Source organism: Miniopterus schreibersii (genome assembly GCF_964146895.1).
Source record: "Miniopterus schreibersii genome assembly, chromosome: X".
NCBI classification, from domain to species: domain Eukaryota; kingdom Metazoa; phylum Chordata; class Mammalia; order Chiroptera; family Miniopteridae; genus Miniopterus; species Miniopterus schreibersii.
This window is the reverse complement of record NC_138104.1, coordinates 99,769,442-99,794,722: the sequence shown is the minus strand read 5'-3', so window position 1 is coordinate 99,794,722 and position 25,281 is coordinate 99,769,442. Positions and strand designations below refer to the sequence as shown.

The 25,281-nt window shown below is 40.2% G+C and overlaps 1 protein-coding gene across 2 annotated transcripts in view; it reads right to left on the bottom strand.

The window, feature by feature from the left end:
- Positions 1-21,794, bottom strand: part of PIR (pirin) — an 83,890-nt gene extending 62,096 nt beyond the window's left edge. Inside the window, exons 1-3 of one of the 2 annotated variants that reach the window (XM_081126071.1) lie at positions 21,324-21,794; positions 19,851-19,981; positions 10,003-10,095 (exon numbers count right to left, since the gene is read on the bottom strand). In XM_081126071.1, coding sequence (XP_080982197.1) covers positions 10,003-10,095; positions 19,851-19,981; positions 21,324-21,492 — 393 coding nt within the window. In that variant the 5' untranslated portion in view covers positions 21,493-21,794. Of the gene's footprint in view, positions 1-10,002; positions 10,096-19,850; positions 19,982-21,319 lie in introns of both variants that reach the window. The other variant, XM_081126072.1, reaches the window with a different exon arrangement.
- Between the last annotated feature and the right edge of the window lie 3,487 nt (positions 21,795-25,281).

The following is a 25,281-nucleotide window of genomic DNA, read 5'->3' as shown; positions in this document are numbered from 1 at the left end:
GATTTAATTTATTGTAAGGATTTAATTTCTCAGACTTTCATTGAATGTATTCATTGTACTTGATGTTACTGGGTCACAGTTCTCAGAAATTTGGACTTCAAGAAGAAATAAAACATTTTATAATAAGTGGGTTTGCTGTAGGGATGCCAATTTTTTATCTTCCTCTTTTTAAAATAAATTTTAAATTTTGGAATAATTTTTAATCTCTCTTTCTCTCCTTTTTTCTTTCATTTTTGCTTTCACAAGGAAAATGTCATCACAGACTCATAAGTAGAAAATTAGAAATCACCCAAAAAGAACACAATGATCATCCCTTCCCCACTTTCAGGGAGCTACCAGGGGAAACACTACTAAACTGTCAAGGTAAACGAAGTGAATACTAAAGAGAAGTACCATTAGTCCCTGTGGAAACACAGAAGAAAGGTTAATTTTGATGATGAAGAATCTGGAGGAATGAGGGAGTGATTCATGAGGGAGGGAGCCCCCCAGCTGGTCCTTAAAAGACTGGAATATTGGGGGAAAGCTGGAGTGGGATGGGGCAAAAAGGGATATAGAAGGAGGAAAAGAGTTTTTAGGTTGTAATAAAAGGTCATAAGAAATTAAAGCATGCTTTTATTAATTACCATGTTATTACCAGATTACAAATGGTCTCTTTATGGCTTCAAGAAGTTAAGTGATTGTCCTCAAATATCCAGGCAGTCAACCAACGTAATCCATTTCCTCATTATACTGGAAGTTCAGAGAAGTGAGAGCCTTACTTTGCACTGACAGGTAGGAAATTTTGTATCCCTCAACGATGAACCATGAAAGTACTGAGTCCCACTGTAAGTGAGTAACAGCAAGAGTATGAGGTGTTCAGTTTGGGGATATGTATCGCCTGTGGAATCTCATTTCCAATGCCACTGTGTCAATGTATTGAGATAATATGAGATGTATAGAAAGGCAACTTTGTCCCAGAAGGAGTGGGAACATGGAAGAGTGGTCAGGTGTGGGTCTGGGATCAGATGGGCCAGCCCAGGCCTGCCCTGTATGGGCTGTGTGAGCTTGACAAGTCAGCACTTCGTGGTGCCTCTGTTTCCTCATCTGTAAAATAGGGACTAACAATTCCTACTATTCAGGGTTGTTAGTGAGACTTAGAGGTAATATACAGAAAGCAGGTGAAGCTTCTTATAAAACTGGTAGCTAATGTTACTGCATGGCAAGTGTCCTTCGGGTTTAATCCTATAAGGTCAGGCATTTCATTTTAAGAGTATATTGATGATGCCCGCCCAGGCGTGGCTCAGCGGTTGAGCACTGACCTAGGGTCCAGGAAATCGAGGTTCGATTCCCAATCAGGGCACATATCTGGGTTGCGGGCTCAATCCCCAGTAGGGGCATGCAAGATGCAGCTGATCAATGACTCTCTTATCATTGATGTTTCTATCTCTCTCTCACTCTCTCTTCCTCTCTCTGAAATCAATAAAGACATAAAAAAGAATTATTTTAAATTTGGTGACATCAAAGAATATTTAATGACTGGTTTATAGTCTTTATTACATCACCCCTCCAATTTGTCTACTTAAGAACTCTAGGAATGCAGTCCCTCGGACAGGAACAGTTTCTGTTTGTAATCTTTACTCAGGTGGGGCAAAATGGGGAAATTTGTTGGGAATTTATATGGACTGCTTTCAAGGAACATTTCAGTTAAACTGCTTTTCCTCACGCCCCCTATGCCCATTGACAGACCAGGGCTTACTCTGCTGTGGGAGCCGCCTGCGCACTGCAGAATGTTCAGCAGCACTCCTGGCCTCTAATCACTAGATGGCAGTAGCATCCCCCAGTTGGTATAACCAGAAATGTCTCCAGAAATTGCCGCATGTGGGCAAAATCACCTCCAGTTGAGAACCACTCACATAAGACAATCTAAAAACTGAACTTTTAGACCAAAGATGGTTCTAATTTAACATGATTGTATTAACTTTGGAGTTTCAGGATATAAAATTTTGGCCATTCATTCATAAAGAATGAGTTCCCCTTTCAAGGCTTTCCTCAGTAATGGCCCAACCTATAGCCTTAGTCCCACCCACCCCACACACGTTGAATGTTTACGTCTGAATAAGCTACTCACCATTCAGTCTATCCCCATACTATGCCCCCATCTTTCCCCTCACTGTCCAGAGAGTCATATCTAACTTATTCCTTAATGTTTTACTAAATGGCCAAATTTTCCCTGAAACCCTCCCAGAGCTTTCTATTAGAAGTGCTAGCTTCCCCCTTAGAACGTGAAACTTCTTCAACTGGCCATCTCTTACTCCTTCTTAATCATTTTCTAACTTTCTTGCAAACTAGAAGTGCTCCACCTCCACATCTAAACTCACACATGCGCGCGCGCACACACACACATACACACACACACAGGATTTTAATTTCCATGCTTAAAAGAGGAGAAAGTTGTGCTTATAAATTGAAGCACTCTTTTAAGTTTCATGGGAACCTCTAATGGTCCACAAATACTTCTTAGAGGAAGCTGCCCCTAGGTCACCCTCCCGTTAAGCATCACCATATGTTATTAGCTTATCTGGTTGACTGGAATAGAACACAAACTGGGTCAACTTTATGTGGAGGAAGCAGACCCAAGCTGAAGGCCTCAGCAAGAGTTCCTGGTGAGCACCAGGAGCTTCACAACCATGAGAACACTTTTTACCTTCAAATATGGCATAAGAAGAGGGCATTTTGAAAATATTAATATTTTAAATAATTAACCAATAGGCATAGCTCAAAACTCTGAAAATACAAAAAGAAAGAGTTAGAGTGAAAATTAACTCTTTCCCCGTCTCCCTCATCACCCAGTAAGCAACCTTTCCCGGGAGGTGCATTATCAATTTCTTAGGTTTCCTTTTAGAGATAATTTAGGCATACTAAGAATAAAGGCATAAGTGAAAATAACCCATGTCCATCAATAGATGACTGGATAAACAAAATGTGGTATGTCTATACAATGAATATTATTCAGCTATAAAAAAGAAATGAGGTACTGATACAAACTACAACATGGATGAACCTTGAAAACATTATGCTCAGTGAAAGAAGCCAGACATGAGAGATTACATATGGTATGATTCCTTTTATATGAAATGTTCAGAATAGGCAAATCGATAGAGACAGAAAATGTGGTTGCCAGAAGCTAGGGGAAGTAGAAATGGGGAGTGACTGCTAATGGCTATGGGCTCTCTTTTGGAGGAGATGAAAATGTTCTGGGATTCGGTGATACTTGCACAATTTTATGAATATACTAAAAAACAATAAATTTTTGAAAAGCTTTGTGAATATATATTTGTATCTGTCATAATGTGTTCGTTTTCTCTCTAAGCACCATCTTCTTTTGGCACTGAAACATGAATTTGGTAATTTTATTTTCTTTGCATCAATGTAGTCTGTGGAAATAATCACTCACTAAATTAGCTGGTCTTCACCACAATAAAATTGATAATAAACCATTTAAAAAGAATAAAGGTATAGTCTTTCTGTACCTTTATATTTGCTTCTTAAACAAATCCTATACTGCCAATCCTGTACCTTGCCTCTGTCACTTTCCCACTATCATACAGATTGGTTCTACATTACGACATACCAAGCTGTGCAAATTTCCCTAATGGCTGTGCAGTATACCCTTGTATGGACATATATATTAAACCACTAGTTCTCAACTGGGGCAATTTGGTGGCCCCCTGCCCTGCAACAGACATTTGGCAATGTGTAGAGACATTCATGGTTGTCACAACTGGAGGGAGGGGGTGCTTCTGGAGTCTAGTGGGTAGAGACCAGTGATGCTGCTAAACATCCTACAGTGCACAGGACAGCCCCTTCACAATGAAGAATTATCCACTCAAAATGTCAAAAGCCAAGGTTGAGAAACCTTGCTTTAAAGAGTCCATGAGTAATGAAAATTTAAGTTATTTATAATATTTCTTTTATAAAAAACCCTGCATAGTATTCCATCTTCCAGACTGATAATCATTTCCTTACATATAGTTTCCAGATATACAGTCATTCCCCTATTATTTTGGATACTTATTTTATTCCTTCTTTTCAAGTTTGTAAAATTGCACTGCATAAATATTTGTATAATAAGCCTTTCTTCTTACATTGACATTTTTTCCAGGAAATTATTAGATTACTGGAAGTAGGATTCCTGGGTTAAAGGGGAGTCACTTTCCCCTGGGATTATATGGTGATCTTATCGCCATTGTGAATGTGATGTTCCCATTACATCTGGTCAGTGCTTTTATTCAGGAAAGTAGGTTATTTTTACATATTTTATATCCAGGTTTTAATGGATATTCTTAGCATGGTGGTGCCAAGGGATGTCTTGGAGGTGAGGGTGGCTTTAGCTTCCTTCCTATAATCTGTTGGCTTCACCCTTCAATCATGTCAAATAAACATATAAGCTAAAGTCCATGTGCTGACACTGCAACTGTCACTTCAGGACAAGTTCTATGCCCTCCAGTCACATCGCCACCCAAAGTTGGATGCCACCACTGTGGGGTTTGCTTTTAGTAGCATATTACCTACAAATACATATTTTTCCCTCCTCATTTCCAAAGTTATAACTATTATTAATAGCTTCGAAGCTCCCAGAGCCATTTTAAACTGCAATGGTGCTGGTAGATACTTTATTTTTTTCTCAAATTAACAGGATTATGTCTAATATCTCAGTGTTGGATGTGACATAGGATGTTCATTGAACCATACAGTATAATGTTGAGAAAGTATCCTTTACTCTTAGTTTTTCTAGAGTATTTTTCCTGCCCCCGCAAATGGATTTTAATGTAATCAAAGTTTCCCCCTCCCAGCCTTGATTCAGTAATAGTGTATTAGGTTTTGAAAATACACAGCAAGCTAGAAAAAGTAGGCTGTGTGGGAGACAGGAGGTTTGAATGCAGTGTGAGTTTTCGTGTGAATCACCAGGACCCTTCCCTTCCTCTCCAGGACGTTGCTCAGGCATTGCCTGCAAACGCTGCTGACTGCCAAACAGTTAATACTAGTGTGGCTGTTCTGACGGGCACCCCTCGGAACAAAGGAAGGTTTGTTCTCCAGATCAAAGAACCTGCTGAGGCTTGCAGTGAAGAACTTTTAAGACAAATCTAAGCCCAACTAAGAACATAATGGACAAAACCATCCTAAAATGTCCCTGAGAAAAAGGCATGACGTTATGCCTCCCAGTTCTTAACTTTAAGTAGGCAGGAGTGACCAACCATCCGTTTCCCCAGGATTAGGAGGGGTCCAAGGGACAAGGGATGTTCAGTGCTAAAATCTGTAAAGTCACGAGGCTGTAATTTGAAGGAAGACCTTAAAGGCATAAAATACATTTCTTCTCAGAGTAGGTGAACAGTTCATTAACAGTGTATGAAATTTACTGGTTTTTCAAGCTTAACTAATCCTTGGCAAGGCATGGATTAAAATGGAAGAATGTTACCCAATTTTCAGATTGTTCTTTGTTTCTGATCATTTACGGTTGCCCTAAACAAATCAAGATATCAGGGAAAAAACATATATCAGGCCTGACCAGTAATAGGCCACTGCAAAATTATTCCTTTACCACTCAGGCCTTTGGAAAACAGTGTTCCCCAGAGTCCAAACTCCTGGCAGGAAATACTGAGCAAATTTTCCCCTTTGTCTTGTGACCACCAGCTGTGCCTCCTTCTCCAGGGCATTCCTTCCTCCTCAATTTTCAGGCAAGTTTTTTACAGAAAATATACAGCTAGCCAAGCCAAAGAGCTAAGTTTTTAAAAAAACGACTAGTCATTAACCAGTAAAATCAGGCTCTCACTCTTATCTCATATAATATTTCTGGTTTGCAAGGCCATCTAGTAGAGTACCTCTCAAATGTTAACGTGCACATCAATCACTCAAGGATGCTCTTAAAATGCAGATTCTGATTCAATACATCTCAGGAGGAGCCTGAGGTTCCAGGTGAGACCACTGCAGGTACACCCATCACACTTGAGGTAGTAAGAATTTTGTAGAATAATATTCTCCATATTTTTTTAAATTGTGCATTACTATTAGTTTAAAAATGTGAGCATGCACTCAATATATGTATATGTATATTTATATTTTATATTCACATGTTAGTACAGCATAATTTCATTTTTATTTTAAAAAATTCTTGTGAACTCTATTTTTTATTCCAGCACAACACTAACTCATCTAGTTCACAACCATTTTGAGGAACATTGAATCTGGTAACACACACATTATGTTAACATTCAGTGTATGTTCGTATTTCCCCAGAAATAAGAAAATTGCTTCAACTCAGGGAGGCTGTTCTAGCTCTGCATAATGAATTGTTATAAAGTCCTTCCTTCTTTTGGTTTGATTCTATGCTTTGTATCCAAAGGTTTACCTTTGGGGGTATGCAAAACAAGCCTAAACCCACCTAACATTATTGCAACTCCTATCACTGAAAAGCTCCTGATTTCCTTAACGTAAAAAGAGTATCTATAAAATAATAATACAAGCAACCCAACAGAAAAAAAATAGGGCAAGGACATAAATATGTATGATGAACAAATATCTAAAAGTGAAAAGTTAATCATTCTCACTCAGATAAAAGAAATGCAAATTAAAACTAAGATGAGGCACTATTTTTCACTTGTCAAAACAGCAAAGATAAAGAGAAATTGGGTAAATATGTTGTGTTAGTGATGCTGAGGGAAAATAGGTACCCTCATACATCGCTGCAATAATGTCAATTGATACAACCTTCATGGCAGATGTTTAATGAAGCCAGTAAAGATCAGCTTTTTGAAGAATATTGGGAAAATGCTGAGTATAATGTTAAGTTTTAAAAAGGCACAAAACATATACAATATAACACGAGAAAAAAGTCCTGGAAGAAAATACATCAAAACAATAGCAATACCTATTTCTGGATGGTAAGACAACTTAAGAAGTGATTCTAACTTTGTTCTTTATGCTAATTAGCATTTTCAAAATTTATAACAAGCCTGTAGAAAATGCTCCAGGGATGTACAGAGCAAGAGCAGAGCAGACTCGCTGGACACCATGGACAATCCAACATGGAGTCAGTGAGTCCTGACAGTCAAGTGCCATGCCAAGGCTGAGGTGACGGGGTGTAACGGGCATGCCTTTGGGAGGGCCCAGGATGCCCCACATCCCAAGTCTGGGCACCGGGATAAGGACTCCATCTGGACCCATATGAATGGCTCCTCCGCCCCTGGTGGGCTGCAGGAGCTCAGAGCTCCAGCCACCCGACGCTCGAGCCCGGCTGCACCCCGGGTCACCCAGAGCCCCGCCGGACTGCAGCTCCACGGGGCGCACGCTGCCACCGCCACCGCCACCGCCACCGCCACCGCCACCGCCACCGCCCGGCTCGGGACTGCCGCCGCCTCTCCCTGCAGGCGCCACCAGCGACCAGGACTGCGCTCTGGGCACTTGCTCGGCTCGCTTCCCCTCTCTGCGTGCAACCCGCGTGAGACTCTACTGGCTTACTGGGGGGGGGGTCTCCCTAATAAACCTGGTATTGTGGAAAGACACAGCCGTGTAACTCCTTTCGAGGGTGCTCCCTTGCTCATGACAAAGGAGGTGATGCTAGCCTACAAGTGGACCTTGTTTTAAATCGCAGACTTTCAAAGTTCACAGTAAGACAGAGCTGACTCCTTGGCTTACCTACACTCCCGGGGGAAACTGATACAGTTGATTCCAGTTTCTTGTGGTACTTATGTTCTATAAAGCTGCCAAGATCACTGACTTAGTGACCTGTGGGCCACCGTTTCTGGAGAAATACAGGGTTGCCACCCTGCGAGCTTTTGGCCACATTTTCATCAACTGACCAATACACAACCTTGTTTTATATTTGTTTCTGTCTAAACTCACCTTACTTAACATATATTATTGATTAATTAACATTGAACTCACAGCCAACAGCACTGTAACTCATGCCCAAAAGAAGCTTATGTAACACACTTATTTTCTCTATAACACACATCATAGCCTTTCCGCACTTAGGGACACCAGATAGCACTTCAATTGGGGGCCATTTTAAGCAGTGAAATCACCAACAAAAAGCACTACAATGTGAAAAACATCACACCAAATAGGCCTCAAGGAGGATACTTGTTTACAGCACGAGAGCTGGAACAGGAGGCAGAGCCCTGAGTTCAGCCTCAGCCGGGAACATGCACCTTGGGCCGGTCTGTGCACGCCCATGAATCAGAAGTGTTGATTCTGGGATTACAAATAAATTTAGTGAGTAGGCGAATCACAAATACAGAATTCACAAAATAATGAGGATCAACTACAATTATGAATCTAGTTCTAAGGAAGATTCTTACTCAAAAGAAAAGAGTCAAATGCCAATATTCTACAGCTGAACTCCTTCAGAGCAGTTTAAAGTTGAGTACCTTACAATTTACAACAGTCCTCATTTCTATAATGGAAAAAAAAGCAATGTATTTTGTCATCCCTTTTATATACTCATTGTCTTCAGGAAAAGCCAACTCTTTTCACTATCCAATTAGATTCTGCCAGTAGTTACGGAGTATCTCCAACTGGAAAACATGGAGATGTGTGAGATTACCTCAGCTGAAGCAATTTATAGTCCTCTTGAGGATGGCCAGGGGAGGTGGCGGCTGAGGCAACTCCTAAGTCCAATTCAAGACAGACAGAATATGACTGAGGCCACCATAGAGGTCTAATGTTCTAATGTGTGTGAGCCTGGTAAAAATATAATGCTAAGGGGACCAAATGAGGGAGCAAGTGCATCCTCTTGGGATTGTCTGGAAAACTTGATGGAAAAAGTGATATTTGAAAAGACCATGAAAGATTAGCAAGTGGTAACTGGAACTGTGGGATGGAGTGGTGAAAATGTCTTCATACCAGTAGCAGAAGAGCACAGTGAGAACACATGATTTGGAACTGGGTCAGAATCCAGAATGAGACAACTGGAAAGCAAATGGCTAAATGACAAAGGTTCATTCCACCTTTACACTGCAATGGTCAACTGTTTACCTGTCCATCTTTTGCCTCCTTAACTAGACAGCATACTGGAGACAAGCAGGGGTCAGGCCTCATTCTTTGTTAGCCTCCCTCCCTCTGCCTTCTTCCCACACTCCCTGCACACACCCTAACATACAAAAGATTGCTCAACACCAATGCCTGCATGTCACCAGCTTTCAATAAATATTTACTCATTCAATAATTGGCTTGACAAACTAAGTCTTTAACAAGCCCTGGTGTGTTTACTAAAATTACAAGTTCTTCTCAAGGAGCAGATGGCTAAACTTTGTAACTACGAATTAACTGTCCCTGTATTTTCCCAGAATGTATGTATGTGTGGGGAACAGGGATCTTTGAAAGTGCCACAATATTATATTACACATTTTTATTTTTGTATCTAAAACTGAAAACAAATGTGCAATAGAATCTCTGTAAATTTTACAGTTAAATTTGTAAATGGATATGTATGTCCTTAAAATTCTAATTTTTAGGCTATGTTCTATTTCAACCCCCTTGATTATATACAATTCCTTAGAACTGAGTTTAAATACTAATAGTGTTCTTGGACTGTCTTTGAGTTTAAAATATTATATTACATGAGCTTAACCATTTCTGAATATTCTTAAAGAGAAATAAGCTTTCGATAGAAAATTATTTTAATCACATGTTAACCTTTTTCTTCCATCTCCAATAAATTTTAATTAAATAAATATTTTAAGAAGTCAAATCTTGCTCTTAATTAACTGCTTGAACAGAAATGTCTCCAGTGGCACAAATTCAAAGAATATTAAAAACAGTAAATATTTCCATTTGAGTATACTTCATGTAAAATAGATATTAAAATTCTCTAGTAGCCAGTCAATAGCCAGGAACTTATAAATTAATTTTTGACTATTATTCACTGCTTCTAAAATTGAATTTTCCATTAGAAATGATTAGTAAATCTAAAAACAGAGGCAAGTTTTAAAATATACACTTTTGGAGTAAAATTATTTTACTTACTGTTTCAAAACCTCGATGTGGGTGATCAGGAAATCCACCTGGTTTACCACCTTTAAATTCATCAAACAGTAAAAACGGATCCAGATTTTTTAACTGAAATAAAAATAAAATTCAGATTAGACATGTCTTTTACGCCACACTACTAGGGGCTATATTCATGAACAGATCTAGCAGAACTCATTGAAAACTACACAGCCAATGAACAACTTTCTGAAATGAAAATTGCTTTCAGGCAAGAACTCCTGACCCCCCCACTCCCTCCATACACACTGATTCACTGATTAAGTTAGTTAACATTTTATGAGAAGTGTGAACAGTGGACAAACATTTCATAATCATCTAAGAGCTAAATACTCAAGCAGAAACTAGATACAGTCTGTATCCTAAGCAGATTCATAATCTCATGGGGGAACAGACAAGGAAGTCAACGATTGCACTATGATGATAAACACTCTGGAGGAAGACACGAACACGAGAGTGGCATAGGGTCAGGGAAGGTGTCACTTAAGCTGGGTCTTGAAGTACACGTAGCACTTAAGTAGAAGAGGGAGAAGGAAGACTGTTCCAAGAAAAAGAGCAGAGACACAGCATGGCAAGCTTGAAGAACAGCAAGGTAGCTGCTCTACAGGGACAAAAGATGCACATGGAGTTACGACGAGAGATAACGTGAGGAGACATGTCAAACCTTAAAGGAGTTTGGGTTTCATCTTGAAGGGATGGATTTTAATAGAGGTTGAGACGATCAGATTTAGAAAGATCACTCTAGCATGAGGAAGATAGTTTGGAAAAGGAAGAGAAAGGAGAAAAGGGGTATTTAGAAAGTCACATCAATAGTCCGGCAAGGACAAAGGCCAGGCCTAAGGCAATGGCAGTGGTGGCGGAGAATGGGGAAAAGGGAGAACAACAGATAACTCCTAAACTTCTAGCTATGGTGCCTGGGAGGACGGCAGGGCCATCCAGAAGCATAAGGAAGACAGCAGAAGCAGCCATGGCCACCTCAGTTTGAGATACCTACATAAATGTTACCTGTATAAATAGAACTTTGAGTATTTAATGTCCAGTATATTATACAAAAGCTAGAAGGCAACTGAAGATAAATCTCCAGCTCAGATGAGAGGTAGAAACAGGTTGGAACTGCTCTGAATCTATGAACCAATTTGGAAAGAATGGACATTTATGTAATATTTAGTTATCCCCATTTATTAGGTCTTTGAAAGTGTCTTTCAATAGGATTTGTTGTTTTCTCCACAAAGATTTTGCATAATTTTCTTCTAGCTAACATAATTTTTAAAGGTATTGTAAATAGTATTTTTAAATTATGTTTTGAACAGTTTGCTGCTGGGAATTAGAAATGTGGATAGAAAGGCAATTTTGAACACTTCTAAGTTCTTATTAATTTTAATAATTCATCTGTAGTTTCTTTTGGGTTTTCTTTGCAAACATTCACAGCACCAGTGTATTTATCAATATGCTTTTGTCCAACAGCTTACAAACAACTTTTTTGCTTGCATTAAAGCTGTGGCAGGCCGCTAAGTTTGGCTGGCTTCTACATGTCTTCTTACTCTGGGTCCTAAACTGAAACAGTGGCCACTATCTAGAACATGCTTTTCTGATAGACAAGTTCAAGAGCAAAAATTAGCCAAGCCAATCGTGCATAATCACATTAACACATCTTATTGGTCAAAGCCTGTGACATGGCCAAGGCCAAAAGTCAGGGAGGAGGGAACTTAAACCCTCCCACCTATGGGACTCGGGGCTAATGAAGCTAAAAGTGGGTGGGAGTGCATAATCCCATTACAGCAGTGATTGTGTGCAGAAAGAATGTTTAAAACATGCAATCCCTGACTATTTAGTGAGGAGCACTGACCTTTTTTCCCCTAGATTGTCAAATAAAAAAATGACAACAGCCAGAACAACAATAGCTGTCCAGTGTAAATGAATCAAAATAATAACTATTTTTTGGTCAGATCCACAAAAAATATTTTTAGTGTGCCACAGAATTTTAGTAATTAAACTAATTAATGTGTGCCATAAGATAAAAAAGGTTGAAAATTGCTGCATTGCAGGAAGGGAGTGAATATTCCAATTAACACCCATCAGAAAATAACATTTTTCCCTCATTTTAAATCTTTATACTTTCTTTTTCTTGTCTTTTTGCAAGCTAGCACCTCTACAACAATGCTGAGTAGAAATGATGTAATAGACATACTTATCTTGTCCCTGATTTTACAGATTGTTTTTTAAATTGTCACTGGTAATCAGGTAGTTTAATGCAGGTTTTCTGTAGATTTTCTTCATAAGGTTAAGGAACTTCCCTTCTATTTCTAGTTTACTAATTTTTTTAGCATAAATAGATGTTGAATTTTATCGAATATTTTTAGTGCGCTGTTAAAATGTTTTTTCTCCTTTAATCTGTTAAATTGGTAAATTACAGAGATTTTCTAACATTAAACTAAATTTGCTTTCTTCATATAAACCAAACTTGGTTATGATATATGTTTTTCATATATTGCTGTATTTGGTTAATACATTGTTTATGATTCTTGCAAATATATTCATAAATGTGATGTAATTATCCTTTCACCTGCTGTTCTTGCCTGGTCTTGATATCAATGTGACGTCGCTTCATAGTTATTTGAGGACTCCCTGGCGCTTCATCTCCTGAAGAGTTTGTGCATTATTGGAATTACCTGTACCTTAAATTTTGGTAAAATTTGTCTGTAAAATCATCTGGATAAACTTGTCTTTGTGATAAACTTTTTTGAAAATACTGATTCAATTACTCTAATGGCTCTGAAAGTGCTCAGATTTTCAATTTCTTCTTTCTTTCTCATAGATTTTGGACTCTATGGATATCTCTAACTTCCTATCAGATCAGCTAATTAATTTTTTAACTTTATTTTTCAATTATAGTTTGCATTCAACATTATTTCTTCTTTTTACATATTTATAATATTTTAATTCTTTTCTATTACAATTTACATTCAATATTATTTTGTATTCATTTCAAGTGTACAGTATAGTGGTTAGACAATCACATACTTTACAAAGTGTTTCCCCTGATATTTCAGGTACCCACCTGGCACCATGCATAGTTATTACAATATTATTGACTACATTCCCTATGCTGTACTTTACATCTCTGTGACTATTTTGTAACTGCCAATCTGTACTTCTTAGTCCCTTTACTTTTTGCACCCAGCCCCCCAAACCTCCTTCCTTCTGACAACCACCAGCCTGTTCTCTGTGTCTATGAGTCTGTTCGTTTTGTTTGTTCATTTATATTGTTCTTTACATTCCACATATAAGTGAAATCATACGGTATTTCTTTTTCTCTGTCTGGCTTATTTGGCTAGCTAATTTTGTTATTTATTTATTTATTTATTTATTTATTTATTTATTTATTTTCAGGGTATCTACTCTGTCATATTGCTAAAAATGAAAGAACCACTTTCTTTGTCTCTCTGGTTTTGATTATTGCTTTCACTATCGATGCAAACACACACAGAGGTGCATACACCTGTGTGTGTGTGTGTGTGTGTGTGTGTGTGTATTGTACACACACAGATTCAACAATCTACTGCAAGTTTTTTCACCTAACCAAGTCTCAATCTCTTCACTTTAAAATGTGGACTGTGGCCCATATAAAGCTGGGCAAGGCCATCTTTTGGTGGCCCATCTCAGCCTAGTGTTTCATAAAGTCCAATATTAAAAAGTAAATGAAAAACAAAATATTTATTGAAATCTTTCAAAAATGCCAAGCAGGGCTTCAACTTAAAGATATGTTTAAAATCCCTGTTATTCCTCTCCAATATATACCTGTATCTTCTTCAAATCTCCTCAAACCATCTGGAGACCACTCTTTCCTTTTCTTCCCCTCCCCTCTCACCTGAATCTACTCTTTTTCTTCCACTGGAAACCCTGCTCTTTCCAGTAAAAATCAGATCTTGGATCTTTGGATTTTATCCTGTCACTCATAACTCCATTTCACCTCAAAGAAACGTCACAAATGGGACTGGGGTTGCAGGAGAAGACGTTGAAAATTCTCATACCTCATTATATATGTTTTTACTTCTCAGGGGATAATATATACCTTGAAGGATTGGAAACAATGAAAGTAGAGCACCTTGTCTGGTGCCTGAAGCGCTGTAGGTTCTACATAAATGGGTGGTATCTGACATATCGCACTGGTTCTATAAATCTCTGAGTACAACTTACCCAGGTGCGAAACAAAGGGTTTAGAGCTTTAAGATGGCCTTTCAGTTCGACACTGTTGTAGTTCTATGGTATTAAAATATGGGTAAAGATGAGATAAAGAAATATTTATTGCTTCTTGGTGTCAAAGAGTTTCAGATGAGCAAATACGCCCTGCTATTAAATAAACTGTGAAAAGAGGTTCCCTCTTTCCAATCCCATCCTCATCATGATCCATCATCCGCGGAACAGCAGTTATACATTATTTGGAAAGTATTATTTGTCATATATTGATCGCATGTTTGATCCTTTTGATCACCAATCCATGACATATGGATACACACATGAAGGAAGCTAGTACAAGGAAAAGACTGCAGAAGACAGGGGGCTGGTTGAGGAAAGAGTCAGAGGGATTAACTGTTTAACTGGCCAAGGGATGGGGGAAAAGTGTAAGAGACACTCTTCCTCCATCAAGCAAGAGTATCTCGCATTAGACTACTGAATTAAAGTATTATTTGCAGGCTACGTATTAGCCCCCATCAAAGTTACTAATATTCTCTAAACATTTGGCAAGTATTCAACATTAGTAAAGAAACATGTTATCTGTAGACAAGATGTGATTTATATGAGAGCTCTGATTTCCTAACGTGTTTGACTTGGTCACCAATTCATCCACATCTTTCTCTATATATTAAACTGATGATCTTTCAAAAATTTTAAATCATACGGGAAATTCTTTCCTTCAAACAGTGACAAATCCTTTAGTTGCCCCATTCAGGTGTCAGCGTCCAAGCTTTTTGTTTTGATCTCTTGAGAAGGCAAGCCAAAACCTGTGGCCACCACCCCTCAAGCCCAGGGCACTCCCATAATAAAGCTCCAACAGCCTGACATTTTTTAGTCAGGAAGCACTGGAAGTGGCTACCAGGAATGTCAATTCCTTAGGAATAGTGCCGACTCTATGGTTTTTTTATGATGCTCCATTGAATCTAGAATAATTCTGAATACATAGAAGATACTCCACAAACATCCTAAGTGGTCCTGTGTTAGGTCCCTAGTTTCCTTTGCAACTAGGTGTGGTCGTATGACTGAATCTTGCTAAAGAGAGGTATGTAGAAGTTGTTGGGTTGGACTTTTAGGGAAATCCCTTATAAAGGGATTAGCAGCTGATAGATATCCTTTTGCCTTTCCTTTTTTCCTTTCCTTTTTAGTATCCAAGGGTAAATGGTAGGTATTGCCCTCACAGTTGTCTTGGGCCATAAGGTGATGTACTACAGATATACTAAGAATGATGAACTAAGGTAGAATGAGTGTGGGTCTCTGGTAAGTGTGGAGCCTCCAGGCCCACCCTGGACTACCTACTTTTGGGTTTTCAAAAGAAAAACACAAATCCTTACATATGTAAAACACTGGTTTTAGAGAATTCTTTCTGTTATCCATAGTCAGACCTATGCATAACTGATATAAGCACAGTAAGGCCTGTGGCAGCAGCCTAGAATCAGGTGACCCCCACCCTCCCAACACCCCACAAAAGACCAGCCCACATCAAGACAATAAGGCACCAGCGAGGCCCTTCAAGGGCAGCTCCGACAACTCAGCCTCTAGACTGGGGCCTGAGGATAATGGTGAGAAGGCAGAAGGAAACTGCCAGCACATGGTCCAGACTGAGATCTGGATACAGACTGAATGGACTTCAGCTGTGACTCTATACGCCTCTACCTTGACTCACTATCTACAGACCATGATAATAGAGACTGCCACCTACAGAGACTGTATCAATCAGAACCAAGGTTATTTGATGATATTAAAAAACTCATAATTTTTAAGTGTGATAATTTGGATTGTAGTTATATTTTTTAAAGATCTTATCTTTTCGAGTCACACATTGAAATTCTCAATAATAAATAAAAAGAAATATGAGTGGTCCCAGGAAAATCACAGTCCACCAAGGAGTGTCTGGTGGAAGGGAGAGTGGGGCACACAGGCAAATGCAGATGAGTAGTGGGTTTCCCTCCTGTTGGGAGCACAGACGAATCACCTGCTATCATTCAAATTCCAGCCTGGCTGGCCCAGGCCATGTACAATTGTAATGAAAAGTGTGAGCCAGCCCCAATCCATCTCTTCTTGATCATTCATCACCGAAAGGTTCAGTGAGCACTGTGAATTCCCATACTTCCACATTTATGGTCATAGGGAAGAAGTCACTTAGGGCCACTGATGCTAAACACTGTTGTAAATTCTATGCTGAAATAGCTTGGGCTGCACAGTTTATGAGATGTACCTTCAATGACAAATCCTTGGTGTGAAAAGTTTGAAAAGTAACTGCCTTGAAGTTAGACAGATGCTTTCCTCCTCTGCTGACTAGAGGGTTAGGTGTCTAACTTCCTGGCAAGTTGGAAGTGTGCAGAGTACTAAAATTATGATAACAATCTAAATGACCAAAAATAGGGCCATGAGTAAGAGAATGGTATGCCCATACACTGGAATATGTCATAGCTATTGAAATGATGTTTATGAAAAATTTATAGCAGCATAGAAAGTGCTTATGCTACCATGTTAAATGAAAAAACAAGAACACAACAATGTATATTCTATGTAATCCCATGATATAAAATATATGATTATATGTAGAATATCAGGGTCTTTAAAGCATAGGTTGTCAGCCAGGGTCTCTTAACTGGGCACCATGGGTAGAATTCAGGGTGGCTATGAACTTGGCTGGAAAAAAATTTACATCCTTATTTTCACTAACCTCTAACTGAAAATTTTTTCTTCTGTACTTTTTGTAGTAAAATACACATAACATAAATTTGACCATTTTAACCATTTTTAAGCATCAGTTCAGTGGCATTAAGTACATTGACACTGGTGTGCAACAGTCACCATCATCCGTCTCCAGAATGAAATTTCACACTTCCTTCAATTATGAATGTAGTAAAAGAACCACAGTAAATTAACAGTACCTGTGACTTTGTCACTAATACAAATCAAAGCTACTTTCATACCACATTATAGTTGTTGCAGGTATACTAAATTATATTTCATGTTCCTCACAGCTTTGAAATGAGAGTTAGAATTGCTGTCAACTCTTGTTTAATGTAAAACTATTAGATTACAATTTTGTTCTGTAATATTTTGCTAACCACATGTCAATATAGTTTTCTTCTGTAATTCTATATATTTTATTGTATGCATTTAAAAAATATTATTCTGCCCGGCCGGGAGTGGCTCAGTGGTTGAGCGTCGACCTAGGATCCAGGTGATCGGGGTTCGATTCCTGGTCAGGGCACATGCCTGGGTTGCGGGCTCGGTCCCCAGTCAGGGGTGTGCAGGAGGCAGCCGATCAATGACTCTCTCATCATTGATGTTTCTCCCTCTCTCTCTCCCTCTCCTTTCCTCTCTCTGAAATCAATAAACATACATTTAAAAAAATTTTTTTTTATTATATCTTTATTGATTTCAGAGAGAGGAAAGGAGAGGGAGAGAGAGACAGACAGAAACATCAATGATGAGAGAGTCATTGGGAATGGAGCCCGCAGCCCGGGCATGTGCCCTGACCGGGAATCGAACCTCGATCTCCTGGATCCTAGGTTGATGCTCAACCGCTGAGCCACGCCCGGCCGGGCAACATACATTTTTTAAAAAAAATATTATTCTGAGAAGGAACTGATAGGTTTCACCAGACCACCAAAAGGGGTCCACAAGTCAAAAAAAAAAAGTTGGAACCCTCAGCAGATATGTTCCTGACAGATGGACTAATTAAAGTATTAGCTACCCTCAACAAACAATAATGGGTTTACTGATGGGTGTCCAAATTCTTTACAATTGTGCTATTGGTGATATGGCCTAGTAGACTATGACACCATATCCATCTGCATCTCTCAGCACCCACTGTGTATTTAGCCCTTAGAATAATCCTGTTTGCATCCATCTTTTGGAAAATAATGTTGATGGATCTCAAAAGATATTCATAGTTAAAGAGGAAGCTAGTGATAGAAAGAATATGAGAATATCGGAGCAGATTTTAAGACGAGGGACAAGCATTCAAAACAAATCCATTTCCCTAGTATACTTCTTCCTTTACTTGCATTTCACAACTCATCAGGAAAATGTAAATCAAAACATATCACCTCACACCTGTTAGAATGGCTATTATAAAAAATAAAAGAAATAAGTGTTAGCAAGGATGTAGAAAAAGGGAAACCCTTGTGCACTGTTGGTGGAAATGTAAATTGGTACAGCCACTATGGAAAACAGTATGGAAGTTCCTCAAAAAATTAAAAGCAGAACTACAATAGAATCCAGGAATCCCACTTTTAGATATTTATTCAAATGAAAACCCTAACTCAAAAAGATATCTGCACCCTCATGTTCATGACAGCATTATTTACAATAGCCAAGACATGAAAACAACCTAAGTGTCTGTCCACGGATGAACAGACAAAGAAGATGTAGTATATATATGAAATGGAATATTATTCAACCATAAAAAGGAAATGTTGCCATTTATGACAACAGGAATGGACATTGAGGGCATATGCTAAGTGATATAAGTCAGACAGAAATACAAACACTGTATGATCTCATTTGTATGTGGAATCTTTAAAAAAACAAAAAACAAGCTCATAGGTACAGAGAACAGATTGTCGGTTCCCAGAGGCAGGGGATGGGGTGAGTGAAATGATTAAAGGGAATCAAGAGTTACAAAACTCCAGTTATAAATGTCATGGGATATAATATACAGTATGGTGACTAGAGTTAATAAACTGTATTGCATATTTAAAAGTTGCTAAGAGATATCTTAAGTCCTCATAACAAGAAACCATTTTTTGTAACTCTGTACGGTGACAGATGTTAACTAGACGTATTGTGGTGATCATTTCATAATATATGCAAATATAAAATCATTATGTTGTACACCTGAAACTAATATAATATTATATGCCAGTTATACCTCAATAAAAAAGTACTTTAATCTGGTATGGTGCTAGGCACAGTACTCCCTGAGTTATAACCATCATTTAATACCTTTCTGTGCATATAAGATTTTCTTTTCCACAAGTCCTACATCTCCCATAATTTTCAAATGAAAGAGCTTCTAATGTTGAAAGATGTCTACATAACCTACAGTTGCCTTCTCTGATAGCCCCTACTTACCCCCCCCACCACAAGTGGTTCACAGAGTTGTGTTCCAGCGGTCTCCCTATGACCCCAAATCCCCGGCAAAGGCTAACTGTGCAAGAGTAATAGACCTGACCCAAGCCAAGCCAATCAGGTTCTCTCTCTTAGGAATTTGGAATTGAGACCAAGTTACCTCCTGGTACTTTCATTTGTGGGCATGTAAACTTGGGGGCATAGTATGGGTGTGTCTGGTGATATGTGTGCTGAGGCTGATGGGATGTGGGTGTGCAGAGGTGTTTCATGAAGCTCAGCTGCACCTTCTGCTCAGGACGTCTATATCCACAATACAGAAATCCCCTTTTGGCTGGAGCTAGTTAGTCTGTGGGGGAACACAAATGCTAAGTTTATACTTGGCTCCTATGGCCCCACACAGAACAGCTCATGATGGTCTTGGGCCCTCTATTCCCAAGTTAGCCCTCAGTGTCCCAGCAGTCCCTTCCTCAAAAAAGCACAAAACAGCCACCAAACCAACATACCTCAGGTCTGCCAATGCTTCTGCGGACCCTTGCTCCAACCCCTTCCGACTGCTCCTGGCTGAGCACTGAGAGGGTGACCTTCTTGGAGGACACCATGTTGATGTTCGAAGAGAGACTGTTCTGATGCTGAGCTGTAGAGGTTGGAGGGCAAAAGGAGGGAAAACAAAAGAGAAGTCACTAAGCCCTAAGTCACATCCAAGCACTACAAAATAAAGGATATTAAAATCAGACTTGCCCAAAACACTAACAGCTACAGTTCATTGATTTCTTACTATGTACGAGATGTGGGTTAGGTGTTTTAAGCTGCAGTCATGATGGTGAATGTGTTTGAGTACTTACTTGGTTTCCAGGCACTAATTATTTACAATTGTTATCTCATGTGATCCTACAGCCATCTTCTACAAGGTTTAGCAATATGGGTACTTCATCTGCTTTACCTCATTGAAATGTCTCAGCTTGCCCCTCCCCACCCCCCACTGCCCCATGAAGCAGGTGCTACCAGTGAGGCTGAGAGAGCATTGCATGGTGACGTAGAGGACATGGAGAAAAACAAGAGGTCAGTCACTCTCTCTAGAATCTGAAGATCATGGCATTGAAAGGGATCTTTGAAGGTAATCAAATTCAAAGATACATTTATTCCTGAAATCCAGGACCAACTTTTCTGGCAAGAAATCTTTGCACTTTCTCATGAAGTCTTCAAGAGCACAGGAAACTCCTGGAGGAGGTGCCCTTGACAATGCATCCCAGATTTCAGGACTGAGCACAGAACAAGTATAATCAGTCCCTTTTCGTCTTCAAATGCTTGCAGACAGTAACTGCAATCCCTAAAGCTCTCCTTCAAGAGAAACATAATCTATTCCTTCAAAGATTCCTACCCAAACCAATAGATGCTTTAGCAAGAAGCATAAATCCTGGAGCCAGACAGCCTGGGTTTGCATCCCAACTTCCCCACGTACCAGCTGTGTGACCTGAGGCCAATTGCTAAGTCTCTCATTCCTCAGTTTTTCCATCGGTAAAACAGGGGTGATAAGACTGCCTTCCTCAAAGGAGTGCAGTCAGCGCTCTGAGGTCAGCTGTTATTATTCAAAGTACTCTACCTGGCAACGCTCTCCCCATCAGTCAAGGCCCGCTGTAAAGAGGAGCAGGCAATCAATATTTATTGGATGCTGGACTGTGGGGCACAGAAATAAGCTCAAGCTTCGAAGCCCTACAGAACAGCTATCACCTACAAACAAGCAATTCGAAAGTATTTTGACCCCATCTGGACTATTTCTGGGTCCTTCCAGGCTTCTAGAATTCAGAAAGAGAAGCCGGCTACCACTTTCACCAAACTGCAAAGGACTACTCAGCATCTCTTGGCATCTCCCTCGGAGACTCCCGTAGGAGTCTGAAGTAGGATGGGGAAGGCTGGGTGCTGCTCCCTGAAGCTGGACCCCCCCCCCCCAACCCGTGAGCGCCCTAGTACTCACTCACGCGGCAACGGCTGGAGTCTGTGCAGCGGTGCGGGCTCGCAGCGGGCAGGAGCGCAGGGAGGCGGGCGTGGAGGGCGCGGGGAAGCAGCCTCACCGTGACTCAGCGCTTCGCCGCAGCGCAGGGAGGCGGGGGACCGGAGTTCACCCGGGGCACTGGGCAGGGGCGACATTCGTTATTGACAAGCGGCTGTGCCGATGCTCTAGCTGCACCCTTCCCGCTCCCCAGCCCGCTCCGCAGCCCTTTCGCCGCGGAGCCCCGCCCACCGGGAAGAGCAGCGCCTGGGAGCCAGGAAGGGCGGGGGGACGGGACCCCCAGAGCGGTGTGCGGGCAGGCGGGTGCTCTGATCTCCGATCGTGGTGAGGGTCCCAGCCCCACTCTGTAGAAAACCCGCCTAACCGGAGCCTGCTTGCCACGCCAGCCGCAGAGCCTGGCTGCCCAGGTTTGAATTCTGCTCCACCGCTTTCTAGCCCTGTGACCTTTCGCAGGTGGCTCAGCCTTGTTTCTTGCATTGTAAAACGGGGGTGTTGTCGATTATACAATACAGCCTCCTAGAGTTGTGAGGAGGATTAAGTGAGCTGGGCAGGTCCTAAGCACTACACAATTGTTTGTTACATAAATAAGCTGCCTGCTGTTTGCCCCTTAGAAAGGCTGGGCTGAGGCACTGGAGAGTTTTCCCAAGGGAAGGTGGAGTTACAGAAGCCAGTGAAGGGAGCTAGTTAATTGCTAGGATTCTTTTTTTTTTTTTCCATTGCTAGATTATTTTTTCTTTATTTCTATTATTGACACTATTGCAACTGTCCTCATTTTACCCCCCTTTGTCGCCCACCTCCACCCAGCCTACACACCCCCTTTCCTCTATCCATCACCACCCTGTTGTACGTGTCTATGGGTTACATATGTATGTTCCTAGGCTAATCCCTTCACCTTCTTTCTTCCCGTTCCCCTCTCCCCCATCCTCTCTGACAGCTGTCAGTCTGTTCCATGTCTCCTTGCCTCTGTTTCTATTGTTTGTCAGTTTATTTTGTTCATTAGAAGCCACATATGAGATCACATTGCTAGGTTAGCCAGGGGTACCAGGGATATGTTTCTGTCCTCTAAACACCAGAAAAGGGTGTGGCTGTTTCAGTGAAACCTTAGTTATGGATACTGAAATTTGAATTTCATATTATTTTCACTTGTCAGGAAATGTTATTCCTCTTTTGATTTTTTATTTCCACCACTTAAAAATGTAAAAACCATTCTTAGCTCACAGGCTGTGAAAACTAGGTAGTGGGCCAGATGTGGCCGTAGGCCTGGATTGCCGACCCCTGCTCTAAAAGACATTGGTAGTAGAAGCAGGACATTCCCCTGGATTTCTTATGTCAGTGGGGCTTAAAACCCCTCCCCATCTACTTAGATGACTCAAGGTCAAGTGAGATAATACACATGAGCATTAAAAGTGCCATGAAATAAAGTATTGTGTCTTACATCATCATTATACTCACTTCTGCAACTGTCTCCAAATAAAATAGAAGCAGGGGCACTCTGGCACTCTGCAATCTTTAGTACAGTAAAACCTCGATACAACAGGCTAAATGTGGCAAAGGGGTATCCATTACAGCCAGAAGTCCATTATATAATAAAGTAGGTTTTCCAAATGAGTATGTTAAAAAATGGACAAATTAGTTTACCTGTTTTTACTTATATAGACAGGTTTGTGTAACTAGAATTAAGTATGTATGAAAAGTTAAATTTCACAGAAAAGTTTTCTATATGTATTACTGTAATTTTACTGTAATTTTAAATCAATACTGAATAGGTCTAGTAAATGCGTGCATTCACCAGTCACCAGGAGTAAACAAAAGCACACGGCTGGGGTGTGGCTTAGCATACCTCAGAACAATGGTGGGCGAATTAAAACTGCTGCATAAAGTCACCCCATGTGACAACAGGACCAATTACCACTCCCACTGCAGTGTGATCACAAGCTAATCCACCAAACATTGTTTTTAGGAGTAACTTTTGGATTTAAATATGTAGACTATAGTTGTAGATACGTAATATTTATTTGTCAGTGAAATTACTACAGTGTTTTTTCCAACATATGGCCTATTCACTAAAATTTGTTAAAAATAAGTGAATTAATAACAAAACAAAACAAAACAAAACCTGTTAACTTAATTATAAGCAAATCTTGGTTAAGAGCATTTTAAAATTAATAGGATGTTAATTTTCACATATGACATATGGACTGGAAATTTTGTCCATTAAATCCAGAGTCCATTAAATTGAGGTCTGCAAAACCAAGGGTTTACTGTAAATGCTTCTGCCTTCCTTAACAAAAAGTTCAACATTTGGCCCAGCTGGGCGTGGCTCGGCAGCTGAGCGTTGACCTGGGATCCAGGCAATTGGGGTTCAATTCCCGGTCAGGGCACATGCCCGGGTTGTGGTCTAGGCAGCCCCATCAATGATTCTCTCATCATTGATGTTTCTATCTCTCTCTATCCCCCTCCTTTCCTCTCTCTGAAATCAATAAAGATATATTTAAAAAAAAAAAAAAAAAGTTCAACATTTAGCCAGTTGCCTGAGCCTGAAATGCAAGCTTTCTCCTCACTCTTTCCCCTTGAAATCCTATGGATTCTGATCTTAATCTCTTAAATACATCCAGTCTTTCACATTTTGACTGCCACCATCCATCTTCTCTTATAGCCATCCCACTCTTCTTGCGTTCAGGCCTACCACTGGACAATCCATTCTCCAAGTCTTGGAGAAATGGAATAACTGCCTAAAACCTTCAATGACCTTAAGAGAAAGTCCTGGGATGTCATTAACCTGGTCTCACCCTCAACACAATGATACCTGTTTAAGGACTGACAAACACACACATGCACACACACAAGCAGCCCCCCTTTCCACCATGCTGAACTTCTTTTAGGCTCTGGAATGTGCATTCTCCCTCTTGTTGGCTTGCTGTGACTCTATCTGGAACTTCCTCTCTTCTGATGTGGCTTATCCCCATGCATCTTTCAGCTCTCAGCTGGGATATCACTCCCTCTGGGAAAACTTCCCTTTCTGTCCTTTCAAGTCTGGGTGAGATATTTGACACAGCAATCATCACACTTATTGTTGACCAGAGTCACTGTTTATCGTCCTTTGGAAAATTCTGTTTTCCTAAGATGGTCCCAACAGTATTTCCCATCACACCTGTCTTCTTCTGTAATGTGACCTTGACACTCCCACCCTCCCATCACAAGTGGAATTTACCTCTCTTCCTTTTGAGTCTAGGCAGGGCTTGTGGCTGTTTTACCAATGCAACATGATGGAAGTGACACTGTGCCAATTCTGGGCGTGGTACAGAAATGGCCTGGCAGATTCTGCTTCCTGCCTCTTGGATGCCAGATACACTGTAAGAAGAGCAATGGCTCTGAGACCACCATTCTGAGAGAAGCTCATGCCATATGGAGGAGAGGTCCTGGAGGAAGAAATGCCAGGTGAAGAAAGAGGCAGAGGCCAAAGACACTGAGAACCCAGACATATAGACAAAGAAGCCATCTTAGGAGTGGATCCTCTAGCCCCAGATGACGCAGTTAATGAGATGTGAATGTCCAACTGTGTCCTTCCCAACTTCCAGACCCACAGAATTATGAGCAAATAATTTTTTTTTAAGCCACCCAGTTTCCAAGTCATTTGTTTTGTGATAATAGATAAGTGGAAAATATGCTTTTTATAGTGATAGGAGAGATGAGCTGGATTTCCAAAGCTCTCTGGGCTAAAGGAAAACTTTTACAAATATTTACCCTATTAGAAAGCAGATATGTCAATTTAAATGTTATTACCAAGGCAACCAGCCATCCAGCAAGATCAACAATTATTAAACTAGACTTAAGAGATTAAATGTTGGATCCCATAGGCCATAGCAATAACCTTGTGAGTTCAGGTGTACCGAAAGGCTCCTCTGTTACAAGTAGCATTCACAGGG